At 37.9% G+C, this 23,305-nt stretch overlaps 1 protein-coding gene across 2 annotated transcripts in view; it reads left to right on the top strand.

Moving 5' to 3' along the window:
- Nucleotides 1-23,305, top strand: part of SPOCK1 (SPARC (osteonectin), cwcv and kazal like domains proteoglycan 1) — a 291,932-nt gene that overhangs the window by 181,324 nt on the left and 87,303 nt on the right. For both annotated transcript variants that reach the window (XM_065644273.1, XM_065644271.1), the window contains exon 5: nt 16,116-16,248. In XM_065644273.1, the coding sequence (XP_065500345.1) occupies nt 16,116-16,248 (133 nt within the window). The remainder of the gene's footprint in view (nt 1-16,115; nt 16,249-23,305) is intronic.

The following is a 23,305-nucleotide window of genomic DNA, read 5'->3' as shown; positions in this document are numbered from 1 at the left end:
GGGACAGTATCTTTAATAGGTGGATATCGCAAAGACAACTTTCCCAATAGCCCTCAACTAGCCATTTTTTTTTCTTAGAATTCTCTTTGCATACTGAATAATAGGCAATTTCTATCATTATCTCTCTTTGCACTTGCGCAAGAAAAGCAAGTGCTTCAGAGTGTTCAAAGGAGTTGCTACTAGACCTGCAGGATTCAGGAAAAAAAGATATCTCACAGATCTTGTGAATGCTTAGTGATGTGATCATTCTAACTACTGCAGTATTTTGCTTATATTACATTTTAACTCTAGCAGCAAAATTTGGCGTGAAATAAATACTCTCTGACAGTCCCTCTACTTCTCTCCTGCCTAAAAATATCTTCACTTTGAAATGATTTTGTCGCTTAATGAGGGCTTATGATATCTCACACATCTGAATAAACATGCTTTTTTACAACAAAAAACAGTTTTAAAATAAAGAACAATTTTTGTACCGTGAGGCTCTTTTACAACCCTGTAAAATTTCAAAATCATGTTACTTTTTTTGAAAAGCAAAATTTACCCAAGGGCTAAAGCATGCTGCACAGTTCATTGGAATCTCAATTATTTTCACTGATATATTTTATCTCCTGCTTATTTGTATGTATTTTTACTTGTCATCTGGCCTAAATTATGTTCTCATCTTTAGATTTTCCTCATCTTTCTTTCAGCACTGTACTTTGGAGAAAAAGGACTGTCATGACAGTTATGACTGGGATTAAAGGAGCTTTCTACTGCAGTCCCAGTTCTGACCCAGACTGAACCAATCATCTGTAATTTTTTCATGCAGCACAGTCTACTAGAAAGTAATAGTTTTGAAAAAGTTTTGGAGAAGATACTTGAACTAAGTTATTTTGCTTTTGCACAGAAATCTTTGCAAACTTTTTATTAACAGCGTTGTTCATACTCAAATTTAAGAAGTTGTTTACAGTTTACCTTAAAGATAGAAAACTGAAGTTTTCTTCTGAATTAACATTTAAACTGTTATTGATGAAGAATGCAGCAGAATTCAGATTATGTTGCAATTTTGTCATTTTTTCTCCTGTTTCCCCTTTTTCTTACTCATTTCACTGGCAATAATATCAAGCCTTCCAACTGTATTAAACTCAAGAGGATTCATAAAATGCAGGGGATAAATGGGATCTAATCACCCTCATTAAATCAGTTTATGATTATTCTTTGTTTGAATTGGTGAGAAACTCTCTTTTGAAATTTAGAGCTTTTAGCATTTTTCCATCTTAACAAATAGCCAAAATATTCGTGTTCAGATACATAACAAGGTTCAGTCAAATTACTCTAAGCATTTTTTCATCTAATCTTGAAATATTTCAGTTTGATTTTGATGTTTCTTTTTTAGCAAATTCTGGTGTAAGTTTTGGTTTAACGTAAAAGGGCTTTTAATATAAACTAACCTATGATTCTGAATTTGGGTAAGTAAAGCATTTTGACAAGATTAGCTCTTTTCTTCTTCAGCATTATTACAGATACAGAAATCCATTTTCCCATGGATGATTTTGGTTTTAACTAGTCAACATTTGCTTCTTTGAGAAAGAAGTGATAATTACGTTTCTAAACTTGCCATGTTCTCAGTTTCAGGACAAGGGCCACTGAGACACCAACTACTTATCCTGACACACAGAAAATAAAGTAGTAGTTTGGAAACAATTATTCTAGAAAATGAGGTCCAAATAGCTGAAAGTGAGGTATCTATAACACCTTATCCTTTCAGTTGTTTCAAAACCAACATTGCTGAAGTTTGATGGAATCTGCTAAGAAAAAAAGTAGGGAAAAGCTTTTTCAAACAAGTGATTACTTGGCAGTAGCATACCAGCTTCCCAGCTAGGCAGCTGTAGCTGAGATTCTTGGATGGCTACGTGCCTTATGTCTCCCAAACTGCCTGCTCCACACCAGTGTCCTGTTAATGTGCACTTTGTTATGGCTTCTGTTTGTATTTCTTGTACTTAGCTGTATTCATGCAGCTACTAAAGAGAATTGTCTTTGTATCATCCACACTCATACTGTATAAAATTTAGTAAGAACCAGTATGGTCTGCTTATGCTAGCTTTGTTATTCTAAGTTTGTCACAGCTTTATTATGATAATATCTAGAAAAATATTATTTAATATGTATGGGGAGTGACAGTTGGGAATTTTGCTTTGCTGATTTTCCTAGCCCCTAGCTTTGATCACCATGCAACCCATCTTCTTTCCTGAAACAAAACAAACCATTCTAATTAGTTAGTTGTTAAAATCAGTGATCATCAACTGCAGAATACTAATTAACCTTAGCAGTAAAGCATAATGTAAGTATTTTATTCACTTGTTTAATGAGTTAAGAAGTCAAGAGAATAGGGTTAATTAAGAGTTTAAAATACTAATAAAGAATCAAACCTGCTTCTGTTATCTACATCCTGTCACTTGACTTGCTCAGAAGACGATTCAGCAGATAGATATACAGGGAACCTACATGTCCTCTGATTTTTCTTTCCTCTTCTTTAGAAATTCTTTCTTTGTACCTTATTGGCATTTAAATTGATGGTCCATGTTGAACAGAAAGGATGTTTTGTAGTTTTGTTGTATAAATTTATCTGTCCATTCTTCATTGCTGTACATTGTAATGCTGTGTGCCATTATTCTGGTCACTCATCTGGCTTTAAATCTCTTTCAGGTCCTTTGACAGATTTTTCTAGTCTTAGCTAATCCAGTTTACCTGAAGCCCAAGACTGCCAAATTGAATTACACTGCGGTCATTCCTGCTTAGCACCTCATCCATAGTTAATTTCTTGAGCTCCTACGTTTTATCTATATAAATTTTTCATTTGCAACAATATTTTAGCTTAGCAAAGGAAGAGCTCAGAAGTCTGAGAATTTTTTTAATGAGTTCCTTTGTTAGTTCAGAAATTTTTGCTTCATTTTGAACCAGCTGCCTGTAAAACTGAGGTTCGTAGTCCTTTCAGAAACTCGTATTCCAGTTTTTGATGAAACACAATGAGAGCTATTCATTTAATAATGAGTTTCACCAAGCCCTTGACAGCACACCAGCAATATGTTGAGTGCTGAAATGGAAACCCTGCCCTCTTCACAGCCGAGTAGAGAAGAGCTCCATCACCGAAACCTTGGGATCATCGTCAAGATAGGAGATAAATTGGCTGTAGACTGTTGGTCAGAAAACACAAGCTGAAGTTTCAGTGTTCCTGATATTCAGTGGTCTGATTACTGCAGTTCACCTGTTTATAGGGCTTTCTTCTAAATTCTGAAAGGTAGGAAAGAACTGAGGATCATTAGAGCATGAATCCAAAACACAGTTGTCGATATATAAAACAGCCTTACAGCTTCTATATTGCAACCCTCAGAGCAAGGTTCAACCAACGTTTGGCTTCCTTTATATGTAAGGAAATGGGCTCTTGCAGAAGGGATGTCAGAGCCTGTAAATTATTCTCCAGCTCTGGGAAGAAACAAACTCATATTCTGTATTTTACCTTTTCAAATACCTCCTTCCCTCGCCAAAAGTATTATTTACTAATGACCCAGAACTCTGATAAGCCTAAAGGTAAAAGTACATTTTGTATCCTAAACAGTATACACACATGTGATCTAAAGGATTTTAGGAAGAAGAGGTAGGACATAGCTAAATTCATTATATCTTCCTCTTGGACGTAGTGGAAAGCAGAAAGATAATGTGCTATGGCTTGCATCCGGGAAAGGAAGGATGTGGTTGAAGTGTAAGTCCAGGTGATGAATGTGATGACAGAGAAAGAGTGAATAAAAATAGATAAGCTGAGAGAAAGAGAAGAAATATTACATGCTTGGTTTTGACATAGTGAGCTTCTAATATGGCCAAGGTGTTCCTGAGAAGAAATCACGATAATAATACAAAAGAGATAAAAGGATAAACCAGAGAGGACACCTATAAAGTTTCTTAGACTTCCAAGTATTCAAGTGTAGAAAGATGAGAAGACTAGACTATTACAGATAAAGCACCAACATGATATTGAGAGACCATCTAGAGGGAATATAATACTTAATATACTTCCTAGTAGAGATGGAAACAATAGTTAAGAATAGGTGAAGAAATAACTGCTGTTCCAAGGGACCTCATTTTTGAGGTTGAAAGAAGCAGAAGAAAGTTTCAGAGGTAAGAGGGGAAAAGTGAGAGGAAAAGGAGATGGACTGGGAGGAGGTCAGAGCAGAGCGGTCAGACTGAAGGATTGGAATAAAAATGGTTAAACAGAACAGTAAGAAAGGGCACTGCAATTTTTTTGCAATTGTATAAAATTCTCCTTAAACAAGCTGACCAGTTCTTGATAAAACAGGGCTGGTGGAAAAGACTCAGAGATGCCAGTCAGACAGAAGGTAGACCACAGACAGCAGGTTTTGAAAGAAGAAAAGTGTTTTATGAAGAAATGCAACAACATTGGGGAAGAAAGAATAAGAGTAATTTGCAATGAAAAAAATTCATGCAGTCCCTAGATTTCTACCAGAGCAGCAGAGAAATGGTAGAAAGAAAGAATGAGAATCGGGTACAAGGAATCAGCAGTGAGTAGGAGGAAGACAGTGCAGAGAAGGGGATTGAAGGAGAAACTGTTGAGAAAGCCATGTGGGAGCTCACAGGAATAGAGCTCAGTACATGAGAAAAAGGTGGTCAAAAGAGTGGCCACCTCTTATGAGTGGGATGGTTAATTCCGGATTAGTCCAAATGAGTTGATAGAGTTGAAGTGTTGATTCTTGTTCTGTCATTAGTCCGTCATAAACTAAGTCACAAGGACGAATGGGGACAAAACAGAGTGGCGAGGACACGGATACATAGTTGATCACAGCAAGGTGAAAAAGGGAAATGTATGCTGAAGTGAAATTCAGGTGGGAAGGAGTGATTGAAAGTGAGGTGGCACATAATCAGCCAGCAACATTATCTGCACCAAACTGATTCCTGTTTAATAACTTAGCAGCAAAGTATTTAAATATAATATTTGCAAAACCTGTAAAAGTTCCAGGTAATGTTATGCTCTATGCCTAAATATATCACTGGTTGAGTCTCACTTTTTCACATGGTAAAATATGTTTTTGAGGAAGCTGCTATAAAATGCTGAAACTTTCGAAAGTGTAAATGTGTAGCTACATTGCATTTTAATGGCACTTTGAGCCTCCATGCGTAGGGGAGCCTGTGGAGGTACATATTTGAAGAATATGGGAAGAATGGGTGGTTTCTAATGCGTGGTTGCTAGGCTTCATAATTCAAGGTCACAGCAAAGTTAAATTTTAATAACTCAGTGGAAATAACTCATGAAATGTATATCTTGCAGTTTCTGCAAGTATGTCGATGGCATCCATCTTCAAATTTTACCTAAAGGTGTGTTTCACCATGTGCTGTCACTAGACTGGATCATGTGCATTCAGTTAGTATCATAAATTAATACGATTATGTAAATTCTGTCTATTGGTTTGGGATCTTCCTGAAGCTCCAGTCACCTTTCATTAAGACATAGCCTGATATAAGATGGGTAATGCTCTTGATGGCCTCATTCGAGAAGCTGGGAATGGTATAGATATTATGAGCTCCAACTCTAGCATCAAATAACCAGACAGACAGCACTGAATATGTTGAGAAATTCAGCAGAATGTTTAGACATTCATAGTACTGAGCTCTGTAAATCAGCAGTGCTGAATAAGCAACAGGAGCATTAGCCTATTTAGATGCTAAAAAGGATGGGATTTTAAAATTACCCGGCTCCTTATAATATTTATAACTGGTTTGGTTAGCATGCCTTTCACTAACATTCATTTTATTCTGACATAGGAAACTGCATTCTGATTATTTTTCCAAACCAACATTGAATAGTGGATTTTGACTACACTCTGGAGGTAGCTTTGGGATTGGTTTTGTTTCTTTAATTGTCTGTTGTTTGACAAGCCAATTCTATTCAGAAATCGTATATGAATTCTTAGGTAATGGATGCTAATTGTAAAAATCCTCAACAGCTTAATCTGCTGTAGCCTTCTTGAGAATTTAATAAGCCCCTCTCATGATAAAATGTGTGAGAAGGGGCAGATATTTTGCTAGCACAGCTTGTAACTGATTGTTTGTACCATGGTAGCAAGTATTCACACAACAGAAGTACTGTGCAGTCATTTTTAAAAGGAAACATTTGGATTAGTGCCTTCAGGGCAAGAATTATTACTGTATTTTTTTAAATGCATTTACTTGCTCATCCCTACCAGCAATATGTCAGTTTTTGTGAAGATTGCATGTTATTTGCCTTAGGAGAAGCAAAATCAACATAATGAAGCAGAACGCTGCTGAGCTGTCTAAAGATGCTTCGGTTGGAGGGGTCGTTGATTTTGCCCCTGCAGTTGCAAAGCAACAAAAAGATTTCTGAACCATTTACTTGAGGGGGGAAAAAAAAAAAAAAAAAAGGCGCACACACACTTTTTGGACAGTAGTGGAATTCGAAGTGTAGAGGTAAGGAACGTGTTAATGTGTTGCATGTGACTGAACTACTGCCATTTCTAGAATAGATAAGGCCGGGTTATAAACCATACTGAAGGACATAGAGCTGATGAAGATCCCAGTGCGGGTCTATTGCCTAATTCTGCCCACTAGTTTTGTCCTGCCAAGCAGCTCAATGTCTGCAGAGACATGAAACATTGGGGTTTTGACGGTGTTACACTTGACAGGCTCCTCCGTGTGGCCGAGAATGAGGTCCGCTTTAAAGCTGGTATATCCACCATTTCTGGGAGATTCATCACTCGTGGTGGAACTTTCTGGTGTTATTAAATGCTGCCAAGAAATCTGCCATGATTTTTAGCCTTACTAAGTAATTTGCACCTTTCTGTTTGCACAGCTCCTCAGCCACACAGAGTTCAATGTTGTAACTAGAAATATGAGCCGTAGCAGGGAAATGGTGGAAAATGACTGCTTTGCCAGGTGTGGTGAAAACAATTTTGAAGCTGTCTAATGGCATGGAACAGGGCGTAGTGAGTGAGGATCAGCTTTCCTTCCCCACCGAATGTGACAGCTCAGATTAATCTCACATGCCATTAGCAATCCAGCTTCCTCGGGTATCTTGGCAAGCTCTGCCAGCAGGAGGAGGCAGATCCGATCAATACAATATTTTAATATCCAATACCTTCATCCTCTTAAAAGGTATTATTTTCTGGTAACAGGAAAAAAAAACCAAAACAAACATGTAGCCTGTTATAGAAGGAAGGAAAAAAAGTGGCTGCCAACAGAAGTATTAAATTTGCTGCACACTTCACCTTTAAGCACCCTGTGCCAAGTTACAGTACCTCACACAGCATGCAAAATCCAGGGCTCAGAAGTGGCTGGTGAAGATTACTACAAACTGAGGAGTGGTAGAGAAGATTCCAGCTTTAATTATGAATTTCGTGCTATCTTCCCTCCTCCTTTGAAATTCAAGGCACTTCATTTTATTTTTACATAGTTTGGTGTCTGATTCTTTTTTATGTTAGTATAAAAATAACGATGAAAAGGAAAATCATTCTCTTATGAAAATTCATGAGAACAGGCAGAGTTTAGAAGCTGTGTTATTTATTCAGGAAAGCATAATGACTTTTAAAAACACCAGCATTGTTTGTGTAGATTTTTTTGGTTTGGTTTTTTCCTTTGTGTACCTTGCCAGTTTTGGTATCTATGCAGCTGTGGAGCATGTGTATCAGGTCTAAAAGTTGAAAATCATTAAAGATTTAGATTCAAAAATAAATTGCCTGTAAGCACAAGAATCTGTTAGCTAAAAATGCAAGGGGACCTCTCAAACACCATTTTTATGTATTAAAGTGCCCAAAGGCAGAAATCCATGTGCTTCTCTAAGGACCTTAATAAACAATCTTATCATTTTTAGTCCAGGAATAAGTGAGGCCAGGTACATCTCAGAGGATACTTATACTGAGAGATCCCGATATAGTCCAGCATGAGGTGTCTTGGCAGTTTAACAGTATCCATATTTTAATGCTGTATGATAGCTTTTTAGACACAGACCTTGCTGTTGCTTGGGCAGCCTTGCTCAGGGTTTCTCTCTGACTTGGAAGCAGCATTGTTGGATCTCAGAAATCACCTACAGCTATTGTATCCAATCAGTTGGTCTAACAGACTACAATTTTCTGACCGTCTAGGTCCTCGGAATCTATGTCAGCTTCTCTAAATCCTCTGTTCCTTTAAAATCCATAAGAAAATAAAAAGTAAAAAGATTCCTTCATCATGCAGAATCAATAACCTTGAGCCTCTTGGGCCCCAAGACCCTTTATTCTCTTTCAAGAGGTGGTTGCTGGCTGGACCTAGTAGGACCCATACAAGAATCTTCAGGGCATTTTCACTGCAAGATGTGTCAGGACTTTTTCTTGAAAAAACATATTGCTATTCCAAAACTTTCAGCTTTCCTTATATCTAGCTGACAAGTTCCTCCTGCTACGTTTCCCTCACGCTTATTTTTATACTGCCTTCTTACTGTTTGTAAAAAATAGAGGCTTGACTCTTCCTCTTCCCTTGGAAATAACTGGTTTTCATTTCATTGGGATAACACCTGCAGGTACACTTTCACTTCAACAGTTGGGATTTTCCTTTTCTATTCTTCCCTAAATTTTTCGTCTCCACCTCTATCTCCTGAGTACAGCTTGCTCTCTCAGAATAGGCCTGTGGCTACTGGTGCTCTGCAGCAATGGGCAGATTTAATTCCCAGTGTGTTCTCATCAATGCCATTGTTTGAAAGAAAAGCAAGCAAGTAGAGTATCCATTTACCATGAGAAAAAGTCTTGAATAAGCCTCATTCTGCCAGAAAAGTCCCCAGTCACCACCATGTCCCATTAAGAATCTTTGCACATCTACCAAAATACAGCAACTGGAGACTTTTTCTTTCTTATGGCTCTTTTAAGGCAGATGTGTCAGGGAGCAGATATGAAGGCAGCAAGAGAAAGTAATCAACAGCCTTAGTACAATCAGATAGTTGAAATTATTTCTTTGAATAATGAAATCAAAGAAACTGGTAGCATCTAAGTCCAAGGGGATGATGCTGAAATGCGAGGCAGCTCTGCGTGTTATTATTCTTTGTATGTGAAGGTGTAAGTTCCAGGTAGAAAAGTTACTCTAATAGTATGTCTGTTCTCATTTTACAGTGTTTGTATTAAATAAGGAGTCCATGTCTAATTCAAAAGCCTAGTATCCTTTTTATTTTCAAGGTAGTATGTGTAGACTGTTGTCTTCACATAGCTTGACTGGTAGTGGCTCAAGGTATATACAGATCTTGTGAGAAATATGAAAAGTTGTAGAAATTAGGCCAAACTCGTAGCCCTAATAAACAGAATACAAAAATGATACAAAGAGAGAAGAGAACATTGCCATTTATAGGGGCAAATTTCAGCTCTGTCATTCTTGTCCTCAAGAACAAGAGAAACAGCTTATGCAAAGGAAAGATAGAAACAGGCAGGCACTGCCGGGTTTATCTTCAGTCTGATAAGCTTCCTTCAGGGGGACAAGAACAAACTGTGCACAAGGCATAGAGAAGGTACAGGCAGTGCATTTTAAACTCTTCCCACAGTGAACTGGTCCAGCTTCAGGGAGCCATTGAAGTTTGCGCTGTCAAAGCTTCTTCCAGTTTCTCAGGAAGCACAAATACTTGGAACTTGCTTTGGTGCATTGAACTTTTTAATTTTCTTTCAGTAGAGCTTGATTGATAAGTAGTTGTATGTGACATGTGACATTTTGGTTTGATACAAGGTCTAGAAACAAAGATGGATGAAGTTAATCCTAATATTGAGGAATGTCTCCATGTATGGAGTTCTAATTCAAAAATAACGCACACAACTCACAGTGACCTAAAGACAAGGTTATGTGGAGAATCCTTGCAGTAGATTGGTCCATGTGTGGGTGCCAAACTCCAACCTGCCTTCCGGGTAACCTGCAGACCCCGGGGATGGTGACGTTGCCTTTGCTGCATAGAAGAGGTCTCTGGAAGAGACCATTGGGAAGAGATGATCTTCCAGTCAACCCAACCAGGACCATAGCTCTGAGGCTTTCAGACTTCTGGCTTTAGAGCAGAGGAAATCGTAACAAGAGCTTCTGTCCCTGTAGCAGTTGATGTGTCAAGGCATCTGCAAAGCCCCAGCCTTGGGACATCAGGGTGACTTGCAGCCTGCAATAAACTGGCACAACACCATCTAGACCTCCAGTGGCAATGGCATTAAAAGTTGATTAACACCAGTTTATCTCCGTGAAGTGATTTGGTTTTGTCAAGTTAATATTGTGTAGTTAAAGCCCGTTTTATCAAAAAGTTCCTGACCATGTCAATTCAGATGGGACCTGAAGTAAGTGTTTGTATTATTTTTGGCAGCAGAAACAGAGAGGTGAGCGTTACAAGTAATTTGCAACATGTAGTGAGCCAAATTCTCTGCTTGTGTAACATCACTGAAGCAGTGGCTTTAAGAACAAGAAGAGACAGTACCAATCTCTCTATTTTGTTTACCTGACACTTTCTGTTAGAAGAAATTGTGTATCTTGTTTGTTGGGGGTTTTTTTGAGAAACTTCTGCTGTTATTCACAGCAGACCTTTGAAAATTCATCTAACAGAAACTCCTTTGGGTAAAGAAGTGTCTTTTTCTTGTTCAGTTAAATTACTTAATATGTTCTAAAGTCCTAAGGAGGAACTTGTGTCTCCTTCATCCCCAAACTTTGGCAGCACTTTCAAAATAATAGCCTGCCAACCTGTATTCAAAGGAGCCTAATTTCTAATTGCACTAAAACCATCAATGCTTAATCTGCTAATTTACTGTATGTGTGTTTGGGAGTAACCAGTCTTGAAGAGCAGTAACATACTCATAATATTGTAAATTTTCTTCTGAATTAGAAGTCTGAATTCTAGTGCATTTTATGTCTGTGTTAATATTAAAGTTCATTTACAGCTTAAATTGAATTTGCACTTGAACGATCAAATGTAATTACATAAAAGCACAGAATTGGTCTTGCTTATATAATCTGTTGATATTTTGGCTGTTTCTAGCTGGCAGTGATAAGACAAATATTAATTGAAACAAAAAAAAGTTGACATAATTTTCCTTTTTAAATTCTATTATAATTTCACAATTGTTTTTCTGTTATAGTCATTATCTTATGTAGCAAAATTATACAGCTTATTAAAATATAACATGCCTATGTTTCTGATAAGCTGTTATCTCAAAGTTGAACACTGATACTTTCAATTTGTACATTCTGTATCAAATTTACAAAGTCCCATTTTTAATTTCATGTTTTTGTAGACCACCTAGTCATGCACACTGTATTCACCACAGGTTCACCTAGAGACTCCATCAAGAAGAGAAGGTAGTTGCAGAACAGAGGCTAAGAGAGCATTGTCTTCTCAATACGTGAATTGATAGATTTTAATTATCAATTAGTTCAGTAAATGGTAAGAAAATGAACGTTGTGCAATAGTTTGGAAGGAAGTGAAACTAAGCTTATCCATTTCATATCCACTCTTACTTCCTATATGGTGGTTGTGATGCTTTTTGGTGATCCCTTCCAGGTTTCACCCTAAAAGATAAATTATTCCGTTTTAAACATTCTACTTTAAAATATTTTCATTTCTTTATTTTTTTGAAGAGTATTTCAAGGTAATTAAAATGAAATTGGTCATAGTTCTAGGACCTGTGTAAACTTCAAAATAAAATGAAATAAACCAAGTTATAAATGTAAATTTAAGAAACATAATTTTTGTGCAAGGGACCTGTGCCATTCTGGAGAATATTGTTATAAGCAAAGATGCAGAGATCCCTAAACAGCACAGCCCATATCACCCACTCAGAGACTTGGTCAGGAATCAAAGCTGTGGATTTTTTTGCAAAAAAAGTACAACTCAATGTGAGATGTTTCGTTTGAGGCACTGGGTTTGATAAACTTCTGCTGAATCCAAGGCAGAGTTCAGACCCTCCTCGCAGGCTGTGTGCCCAGAACTGGAGCTCCCAGCCAGAAGCTGAGACATCAGCCAGGTGATTCTCATCCAGCTGGTGATTTGCATCCCCAGGGCTCCCAGCTGCACCCATCAGCTCTCCCTGGGGCTGAGCTTCTGGCTCTACAGGACACACCTGGAAGCCTTAAAATCTTGGGTGGAGCCAGCTTTCCTAGAGCTTTTGAGCTCCCTTTTTCCCCAGCTGAAGTTTTATGTTTAGAAGCCCCATGCTGAAGTGCAGGTGCCGTGCAGCAGGGCTGGCCAGAGCCACTGGGTACGGTCCCAGCACCTGGCCAGTGGCATCTGGAAACCCTCTTGTGCTCTCCCTGCTCCCATGCAAGCAAAACAGATGTCGTCTCCCTGTATTTTCACAGTATGTGGTAAGTAGTGTATCTGTGTAATGTGTAACAAAGCTGGGCTAGTGTATGTTCCCCTGGTGTTGAAGGGTGAGTGTTTTAAATGTCTCCAATTTCTTTATGCATTAAAATGTTAAGAGGCTGAATTCTGTAAAACTTAACTACTCCTCAAATTTTATGCATTTCAGTGCATCGGTTCACCAGTCTGAAAAGCGAAAGCAGGCAAGGTTTGCCTATAAGTCTTAATACTTGAGCAAGACATTCATGTCTGTTTGTTTCTGGAATATTCAGAATATTTGGCCCTGTTGGCCTTATAAATGTGGCAGGGTTTTATGCCTGTGGGGAGTTTTTGGGTTATTCTCTGCACAGTTGTTATTTTCTGATGATTTGTAGGAGATCCTTTCAATGCCGAGTCTTAAAGCAGGATTAAAGTTGGTTAAGTTGTCAGAAAAAATAAATAAGGTTTAATTTGCTTTGGCCTGCCTTGCTCCTGACATATTTCTTCTAAAACAAGATGATTAGCATAGCAAAACATTTTCCCAGAGTATGTGAATGTGCTTTTCCATTGAGAAGGGATTTGCAGGCTGTCTGCTTATGGCAGCCAATATTCTTGTCTGGGTGTTAATTTGTTTGTTTGGATGTTTGATGTGTTGTTAGGGGCTATAGGATTGAAAGGCTTCCAAAAGTCTTATCCAACCTTTCAAAATATCAGTTCAGAAAAATTCATGTTTACTTTTGGAAAATAGATGTTCCCTCTAGGAAATAGGTGCTTACCTATATTTTTGGAGGTGAGACAGAATCTGGATATACAGTTAAAACTTTCAGCTCTATTGCTCACTTGGCCAAGCTGACAAAAATTATTTTAGCCTTGCTTCAAATACAGTGACATTTTGCATGTTTTGCAAAATTGTAGCTTGAGAAGAATATATTCATTTTTGAAATACAAGTTGTTTCTTGTAACCAAAATGGCTGCTCTATTATGCTGCCAATTAAATCACATATACAGAAGTTAGGATTGCTGCAGGTTTCTTGCAGCGATCCCCTGTCTTGTTACACACGTTATTTGAAGTGCTACTAATAGAACTTTTCTTTTTGAAAGAATAAAATGCTTTGAGATGTACCTCACTGTGAATTCTTCTTGTTATTAAATATCTCTCCTTGAGAGAGTAAATTTCCTCTTAATAATAAAAGAAGATCATGAAAATGAATGTGGGGGGGGAGGAAGAGAATAAAGTTTCCTTCAGTGTCTGCAGGTGAAACGCTGCAAATCCCGTTCAGGTGGATCCATTCCAGTTATTAGCTGCGGGGAAGGCTCTGCTCTTGCACACATGCTTTGCTGTTGGCTGCTGCAGCCAGAAAAGAGCTCAAGCCTAAGGCTGTGCGTGTTCTTTTTACTTGCAGTAAAGTGATGGGAAGGGCCACCAGGCTTGATGAGTTGCTGAAATGACTTGAAATGGATAAATTCATTTTTTTTTTTTTAAGTGAGGATGGGAGAATGGAAAACATTACTAGCTCCAGCAGAAACTTCCAATAGTAACTGGTTTTGCAATATGAATGCTGAAATGACCAAGGCAGGACGAAGGAAATTAAGAGCAGGGTGTGTGTAAGGTTATGCAGAGAGGGACAAGCAGCCATGTCTGGAATGGACTTTTCTTTTAAGATTATAATGTGATATGCCTAAATGTAGTTTGGTCCATGAATGCTGTAAAATGTATTTATACTTGCCATTCAGAGCCTCAAGATCTTGTGATTTGTTAGGCATCAGTCTAGCTAGGAACTTCAATCTATGCTTAATTTTGATGAGATGCTCATTAGTTCAGCTGCTCATCTCCATCCTGCATGCTTTGTGGCTAATGGCTTTGATGATGATGGCACTAAATCATACACTTCAAGTTTAGCGTTTCTTAGCTGTTTTTCCATAGCTAATCCTGAAAACTTTCCTCTTAACAATTTTACATGTAGACAAGGGTCTGTCTTTTGAGACTGTGGAAAGGTAAAAAGTCTGCTTTGTGCCATGATCCATCCTGCAGTCTCCAAAGGAGGAGCACAGCACCTTTCACATCTGTCTCCAGCCTCTGCACGACTCTGAGTTTGTGTGTTTTGAGAAGTGCAGGGCCATAAGTAAAGTGAACAAGGACGTTTTCCTGTCAAGCTGAAAAGAAAAATGCCTGTAATAGAAACAGTTCCAGAAAATAAGATAATTGTTACGTTTAATAACAAAGCATTATTAGAGGAAAGGGGGCTGCGGAAAAGTCAGAGTTACTCTGGAAAACTTAATTAAATGGTTTGTGCAGCCCCAGCATAAGAGACCATGTTTGCAGAGTTGTATTTGGGGGCTCAAAGCCAAGCGGTCCCCCATCTGCAGCAGCTGGCATCTGGTATAATGGTAACTCGGCAAGGCAGAATGCATCTGAAAGAGGGAAAGCTGCTCTGTGCATTAAGAAAACTTTTTCAAAATAACAAGGGAATTTAGTCTTTAATACTAGGCTTCTATTTTCATAGTCTATGATATCATGATTGGATTCCTTCTGTGGACACAAGCTTCTTAATAGTACTATTCATTGCCGTGACAAAGGTTAAACTTGAAGAAAACTAGAACTGAGATGAAAGAATAGAATTTTTATTATTTTAGCAGCTGAATGTGTCGTTACATCAGAGTCAGTATTGTGTAGCAAATTGCAAGCTGTAGAGAAATTGCTTTAAAATATGTCTGTATATATTTTTTGAAAACCATGATAAAGTCATTCAGCAGCGCATTGAGATGTATTTCTAGCTGAACTGTAATATCATGTCTTTTTTACTGTGGTATGAGAACAGATGGCAATTATTTTTCTTAACAGTCTGCAGCGAAGTTGATGTGATGCCTTGCCTTCCCTTGTAAATGTTTTCAAGTGAAAGACAAGTACACATGACCAAAATGAATCTGCATTGTAACATTGACTTCTGGTTTCTAAAGCAAACTCTTAATCAGCTTACAACAGTGTGCTGGTGATAATTACTTAATGTTGTATCAGTCAAGTAGTTCATTATGACAGAAAAATGAGCTGTTAATCAGAATCAATTGCACATGTTTTGCAATAAGTTTTTGGAGTAGATATCTTTTCGTAGACATTTTTAATGCGATAATTGAGTAGTCCATGACTTGAGGACAAGTGCAGTTGCTCCCATGGTACAAATGCATTTGTAGATTTGGAGATGCTCCCTGTCACTTTATAGCATTCCTGGGGGGCTGTGATTGATCTGAGAGTAGCAGCTGTTCCATAGCCAGCACGGAGAGAGTGCTACAGCATGTACAATGACAAAGTTGTTTGGTGATTTTTTTTTTTTGTACATTTTTATAAGCATAATATAAAATGCGGTGTTTTTCAAAGGATTTTGTTTTAAAATTGTCGCTGCCTTAACAGTAACTTGGCAACTTGGAGAAGGCCTGGTGAAAATGTCTCAAAATACAACCGTATAATGTTGCTTGCCTGGTTCACAAGAAGCACGGTATAGTTGGACAAAGTGCTGTATCAAGTGAAGTCATTTGTAGTCATAAATTGAAGCTGCCAAGTATTGTAAATCTAGGACTGCCTACTGATTTATGACTTTTAGATTGCATGCTGTAATGTGCCTTATTATAGAAGCATTGTTAGGAGCTATATTTAATTTGCTTGCTTTAAGTTAATACTGTGTTGAAAATCTGGCTTTGCCTTATTCAGTAAAGCTTTCATTCTTCTGTTTTATACAACCATGTTAAAAAAAAAAAAAAAATTAAAAAAACCAACCACAACTGATGTCTCTTTGTTTTACAGCCTTCGGCAAAAGAAAGGAACCTTGGCCCAGAAGCACTGGGCTGGACCAGCGAACATAGCGAAATGCAAACCCTGCCCCGTGGCACACGGCAACGCTGTCTGTGGGTCTGATGGACACACATATACCTCCAAGGTGAGTTCTCTGTGACCTGGAATCCTGTCAGTAGTGGTCCTCCAGGCTGTAGTAGGAGGATGAAATAACTTTCATTAATAGGCAGAATTAAATTAGAGTCTACTTTAGTTCTTGGTATATCTGTATGCGAAAAGTGCTGATAACTGTAGATTTTTACATATTTGACAAACAGCAAATGAGATGACAAATCGGAGCCTTATGACTTGTGGGATTCATGTTTCTCTAAATAGCTTGTTCTTGCTAATGAAGTAGAACACTTTCAATATTGGTGATGCAACAGAAGAAAAATTAATTTGATCAGATGGGCTCGTTTGGACAAGAGGAATTTGGGATAGTTCTTTTAAGGTTTGGTCTCCAAATGGTAAAATAACTTGGCAGTTTCACTGTAACATATTAAAATACATCTAAACCCCAGTTTTAATATGGTGGTGTGCCAGGTGCAGCATATATGGCAACATAAAAAGAATTCCCATGACCCAGTGGGGGTAAATTGGCTCACTGTTGTACAGAAAATATGATCACCTTAGGGCTTGACTCAATTAAAAAAAACTGGCTTCACAGCCATTCAGCGCTCCGGATCTTTCATTATCAAATAAATCCTTCCATGTTTGGGATACATGTTCCATAAACAGCACTTCAGGCACTGGAAGTCATGTTTAGGGAATACTCCCGAAGTTTTCTTCTTTTCCTGCATGTAAGGTAAGGTTTGACTGCATGTAAAACTACTCTTTAAAATCCAAAAATAGCTTCCAAAAATCCAGGAAAATGAAGTGTTCAAGAGGAAAATTTCTCTGCTGTGATATAACAGTGATGATATTGCAGCTACATTCCCTTCTCAGCTGGGCGGCTTGAATACATCCAGCAATGAATACAAATATTAAAATGCTGACCTGGCTAATTCATTTAAGCCTCTTCTATTCTGGTGGAAGGATTTGCATGGCCAGAAGAGAAAATCAGCAAAAACTCTCTCATACTTGCACACGCAAAGTATAGGAAAAGAGCTCCAAGTTGCCAGTTAAAGAAGCTACTGCTTTTCATACTGTCTAGGAGTATGTAATACAGTAACTTAGGATTGGTATTTAGGATTACGATTGGGCTCATTTTGAAAACAAATTTTTTGGTCTGAACTCTTGAGAGTATACAAGATTCTGTAGTAAATGGCTTTCATTGCATGTTCAGTCACCATATTGAACCAATTTCTGTGCATCTTAACCTGCATCCCTGTTAGCTGAGTCTTTTTTTGACCTTCTGTATTTCTTACTCTAAGATCCAAATGGTTTTAATCAGAAGTTCTGCTGATGTCATAAATTCACCAAACTGTTGTGACTACGATATAAGCCTGACAGCTATAATGGAGACATCAAACAATTCCTGTTGCTGATACGCTTGACTACCAAAGACATACCTCCCAGAAGTTGCCTCTGTTTGAGGGGTATTTTTTTTTTTAGAAGGAGACTTTTAGAAGATTTTTTCTGGAGCAACTTTGTCTCACCTCCATTTATTGTGTGTTTAACTATCAATTGCTCCTGCCCTGGCAACTTAAAATTACAGCATCTTATTGGTCTCTTAAGAACAGCAATTTCTTTTCCACAGATTTTGCCCACATTCTCTACTGCTGGGCAGATTTTGTTGCTTTTTCAGTACTGTCCCACAGGAGCCATTGCTTGTCACATTGCATACTTCTAGTTGCTTTTTTTTTTTATTTGAGGGTCTTCCAGTATCGTGCCGGTTGGTAATCCTTCTGTAACATCTAGTCCTAGTGAGAGGATGCATGTCTGCTTCACCTTCACTAAATAAGAGATGCTTATAGCAGTGCGATTGTTCTTTGCTGTATACAGTACCTTGTAATCTGTGATTCTATTATTACAGTAACCTGTAGAACATTGTTGCACCTCTACAATTTGTTATAAAATCTGTTGTGGTGTTTTGGTTTTTTTTTCCTCCAAAGACAAGCTTTGGAAGTGAAGTGAAAATACTTTGGACAGAGCATGTAAACTGCATGCTATATTTAAATGTCCTAAAAAACCCTCCATTTTATAGTCAGTAATGATCATGAGTTTCTGCTATCTTTTAAGAACACAATACAACTGCTTCCCTCAAATTCACCATTAGTTTTCACCAAATAATATGATCCTTCTTTCTTGCCCTTAGGTCACTAAAATCAAAGCTTTTCTTTGGTAATCTTATTTCCTCTGCAGTGCTGTTGGCAAGTATTATTTCTGGCATTGTGGTGCTGGCATGCTCTGGTATTGACTGTGAAAATGCCAAAAGGTAGACATGTGAGTGTGGGCAAACACCACACCACTTTGTGTTTGTATGTATGTGTTTATCTCTGGCTCTGCACCAGCTGCTTTGTGACCACATAATGATAACGCTGGGCAAGCGGAAGGATTCTTTCTAAGCTTGTAAACAAAAGATGCAGAGTAGCTACTGCATTTCAGGGGAAAAAAGTCTTCTGAAATTGTGCATTGTCCATGTACTGACACAGGCAGGCAGGTGGTGTATGTGCACACACCAGCATTTTGATCTGGCCTGCCCAGGTTGAATTCTTGCTTTTTCCTGCCAGTGCAGCAGTGGGTTCGGCAGGAGATGGGGTTTGGGCTCAGCATTCGTGGCCAAGCAGAGCAGCATCAAAGCATTCTGCTGATGACCAGGGGCTGCTGTTCAACACAAATAATCAGTGATGTTTGTGCAGGGATTGCTCTTTCTATTCTTTGAACTGTTAACTGGGGTAAAAATAAATTAAAAGGAAATGGTATTGCAGAAGTATGACTGACTGGTAAAATGCAGATGAAACTTGGCTGTCAATAAATGCATAATGATTTGCATTAAGAGAAAATAACCAAATACACGTATCACAGGCTCTTATTTAGCCACTTGATCTTAGAATAAATCCTGTCTGTTCCTCTGAAGACATAGTAATGATCACTGCCAGGCAAAAATGTGAATAAAGTGTTAAAATAGGAATTGAGAACAAGCACAAAACATTGTTTTTCTGTAAATGCCTGGACTTCTCACTCCCTTCAGTTATCATCACTTCATCTCAAAGCTGGCATGGTAGAACTAGGAGATGCTCAGAGAAGGACAGTAATTGCTGTCAGGTGTGGAATCAGCAAGGAAACAGAATTAACTAGAGCACTTCAGCATGATTTTATATTAAATCATGACTAATATTGGAAAAGGAATGTTGTACTTAGTAAAACAAGATGTAATTAAATTATAAGTCAGCAACTTCAAAATAAAGTATTCTTATTTTTTCCACTCAAAATAAAATTGTGAAATTCACTGCAGCACAATACTGTGCCAGACAAAGATACAAATGGGATTTTTATATATCCATGCAGAACGGATCCACTGCAGGCTGGTAAACCTCTCACACACACAGAGTCCTTAAGCCAGTGATTACCAGAAGCTGGGATGACTGGGGTCATTTGGCAGGACTGATGTGTTCTGTTTCTAATTTGCTCTTTCTTTTACTACTTTGTAGTTTTTTCACTTTTAAGAGTCTGCAGCTTGGCAGGATAGTAGGCTGAGGGATCACAGCCCTGAACTAATGTGGTTCCTGGATTCTTATGCAAAAGTGGAGGCAATCATATCTTTAGATAAGGCAAGCTGATATTGGAGCTAACACACTAATTTCATCAAAGTATTGCTCCTTTTCCATTTCAACTTTGACTTGGGTTGAAATTTATTTTTGAACAGGTTCTGAGTACTCTTTTTTTTTTTTGGCATTTTTAGTTTCTACCCCTTCAAAGTTTAGTTTCAGACCTTAAACTAAAATAAAGACTGCAGAACTTGGTTTGGAATGGTGGTCAGTATGGCTTCTGGAATATGAAGGACTTTGATATGTTCTCTTTTCATATAAAGTTCAAGAAATCTTTAAGGATTCAACTCCAGGAAAGTAACATAAAATGCATTTTAATTGTTGTTCTTTTAAAGTGATGTCTCAGTTACTCCTGACTGGATAATAAAACTCTTCCATTTATACAGGTTATGTGGCAAAATAGCAAAAGCCTTATCTCGCTGGTTTGCGCCGTTTGATAATCCTCAGACTGTTATGCTCTTTGTTCTAGTGCTTTCTGTGGAATTGCATTTTGAAAGAAAGCATTTCGCTGATGTTAATTACAGTGCTGGTGATTCTGGGAACTGACTGTGCCCATCCAGCTCGATTACAAGGGATTAGGATTCTCTGACACAGTCATTTCATTTGCAGAGCAGTGGAGGAAATGTTACTGGCCTGGCAGAAATAGGGGTTATGTGGCATGTTCTTGAGGACCATTACTGCAATGTGGTGCTGTGCCTGGGTGTCTCCAGAGATGCTCAGTAACTGATACTGCAAGTAAAAAAGTGTGAAACAGAATCATGGGTCCTCGCTCAGGTTAACGTGTTTGGTTAATGGCCGGTCTCGCCCATATTATAAAACTTCGTAAAGAGAAATCGCTGTTTCCTGGGTATAACAGCTTTGTTTAATACTCTGACAATACAAAGCACTTCCACAGTATATTGCAGTCAGAGTTTTCAAAGCTCTTTAAAGTACTGATGAATTAAGCTTGTGAAGTAAGCCCTGTAAAGAGTGCAATGTAATTAGTTAATGTTTTTGTCAGGAACACATTAACAAGAATAACTCTGTAGCTGCCAGTTTTATAGGAAGTTTAATTAAGCTTGTTAATAAAGCAATTACCTGAACATGATGATGACTGCACTTAACTAATCAGAAAATGAAAATAAGGATGATCTTAAATTACAAAACATACCACCTCAATGACTAATGGTCCCTTCAAAGATGGAAAGGTACGTTGGTATAATTATTATGCTTCTAATTAGGTACATTGTTGTTGTGCAAATTTTAATTAAATCATTGCAAACTAATTAAGTCCATGATCATGTCTCTTTTTGTTTGAAAATGCAAAAATTACATTCTGTTGTCATAACATTAGGTAACAAATTTGATATTAAGGGATGTGCAAGAGAAATTTCCTACAATCTTGAATTGGGAGGAAAAAATAATAACCAAAATAATGAGACACTATTAGTTAAATGTGTACAACGTGAGGGCTGCTACGTTTAATTAGGAATCTGTATTCAGAAGCACAATTAACAAGTATTTGTTAAAGTGTCCAAGTGTTGAATGTTTAGTGCAACATGGTTTGGTTTTTCATAATCCAACTGTCAGCTGGGTTACCTGTGCTCTAGGGGCTGTAGTTCTGCTTTCCCTGCCCGCGGTTTGTGCAACGTGACTCAGCCGTCCTGGGAACACAGCAAATGCCATTTCTGAGGGAAAGCAAGATGCTCAGCAGAGGTTTAGCAAGTGTTAAGACCTGTCTTGCCCTCAGTTAGCTGGAGAATTGGGTTGAGTTCTGTGTTCACTTTTAGCTTTGGTTTTGTTTTGTAAGGAAAGTTAAGGAAAGATGGTGGGGGGAGGGAAAGAAAGACAGAAGGAGTAAGACAAGGTAGGGTATGGTTAAAGAAATCCATGGAGAAGAAAATTAAATCAGCTTTATGCATTTACTCCCTGTTCAAAATTTAGAGATTATTGGTGGGAGGTGCAAGAATAAATTTAGTCTTTCCTCTCCCCCTCCTCTTTTTCTTCATCTTCGTATTTTTAATCTATGAACTCGATTCTTTGCTCTCAGTTCAGAGTCTAGGCCTGATGTAGTATTATATATCATTCTTGAACCTGTACATGGTAGATCTGGTACTTTACCCAGTTTTTCCACTGACGTGTTGTGATGCTGGGCAATTCACGTTTTCCTATTTCATAGTTTGGAAAAATCTGTATTCTCTCTTAAAGTACTGAGAGAGCTACTTTGAAGTCATCATGAAAAGATCTTGAATGATTTAGGAACTGGGGAGGGATGTGGTATCTGTGTTAAATCAAATGTGTCTGTATAAAGACATGGCAGCACCATGACTAATTTTTGTGGATTTTTCTGACCAAGCTGGTCAGGATTTTTAATTGAGTATTTAATTGAGGTGTTCCAGGGACAAAGTTAGATGGCCTACAACCTGCCTTTGTTCTTCCTTGGTATTATATAATTTCTTTTAAGAGAGATTAGTTAAAATTGTCACCACTTCAATTCTACTGGGGCCAGCGAGCAAAAGGCACTGACAGAAAGCAAAATTTATCCGAAGTTGTACCTCTAAGTTTTAACAGCTATGGGTTAAGCAAGTTGGTCTAATTTGGGTATGGCAATGTTTATCTCCTTTCTCTAACCTTGCCTAGCAGGGAAAGGATATTTTTAGTTTTTCTCCATATTCTAACATTGGTCAGTCCAAAACAATTTGGCTTTGCACAGACTGGGTTCTTTGCAATTAACATATTTTGGCAGTTTCTAGATCTGTTTTTTTTTTTCTTTAATTCCCGAATCTGTTATTTTACCATAGTTAAGGCTTGTCAAAGTTGAATGTTTTAATTATCAATTTAAGCCCACAGAATCTGGGGGAAATCACAGTAAAATGTGTCTATTAGACAAGTTGCTACAAGTGGTAATTCATTCTTCATATTATTTTACTAACTTGGGTATATAGAAAATGCTGTTCTAAACTCCCTAAAAAGCCCTTCTCTATATGTAGCTGCTGTAGTGATGTATGAATATCATGCTGGGAAATGCAGTATAAGAACCTGTGCAGAATAAAATAACTTTCAGATTTCCAACAAACGTGCACCACCGCTGAGTAACGGGAAGAGATGAAGTTTCAGGCGGCTTCAGGTTGCTCCTTTCACATCCAACTCCCTTAAATTCTTTACACACCAGTTTTCCCAGATGGCTCTGATCCTCACACAGCTCTTAGAAGGAACAGAAAGAGCTCATTGTTTTGGTGCTGCAGAAGTAGAGGGTTTTGTGGTTGTTGTCTTGAGTTTTACCCATGTTCCCACAAGAGAATAAACTCTAAGTCAAACAGAAGTGGTGCAGTGCTTTATTATTATTATACTCTTTTTAAATTGACTAGAATTCAAGTGATAGGAAGATACATTTAAGTGAGTCCTAAATTGGATATATTATGTTCATGTTTACCCAATGAGAGACTCTAGAACTCTTAGTAATTAGACCTGCCA

Source organism: Caloenas nicobarica, chromosome 13 (genome assembly GCF_036013445.1).
Source record: "Caloenas nicobarica isolate bCalNic1 chromosome 13, bCalNic1.hap1, whole genome shotgun sequence".
NCBI lineage: Eukaryota > Metazoa > Chordata > Aves > Columbiformes > Columbidae > Caloenas > Caloenas nicobarica.
The sequence above is the reverse complement of the archived record's forward strand: the minus strand, read 5'-3'. Positions and strand labels throughout refer to the sequence as shown.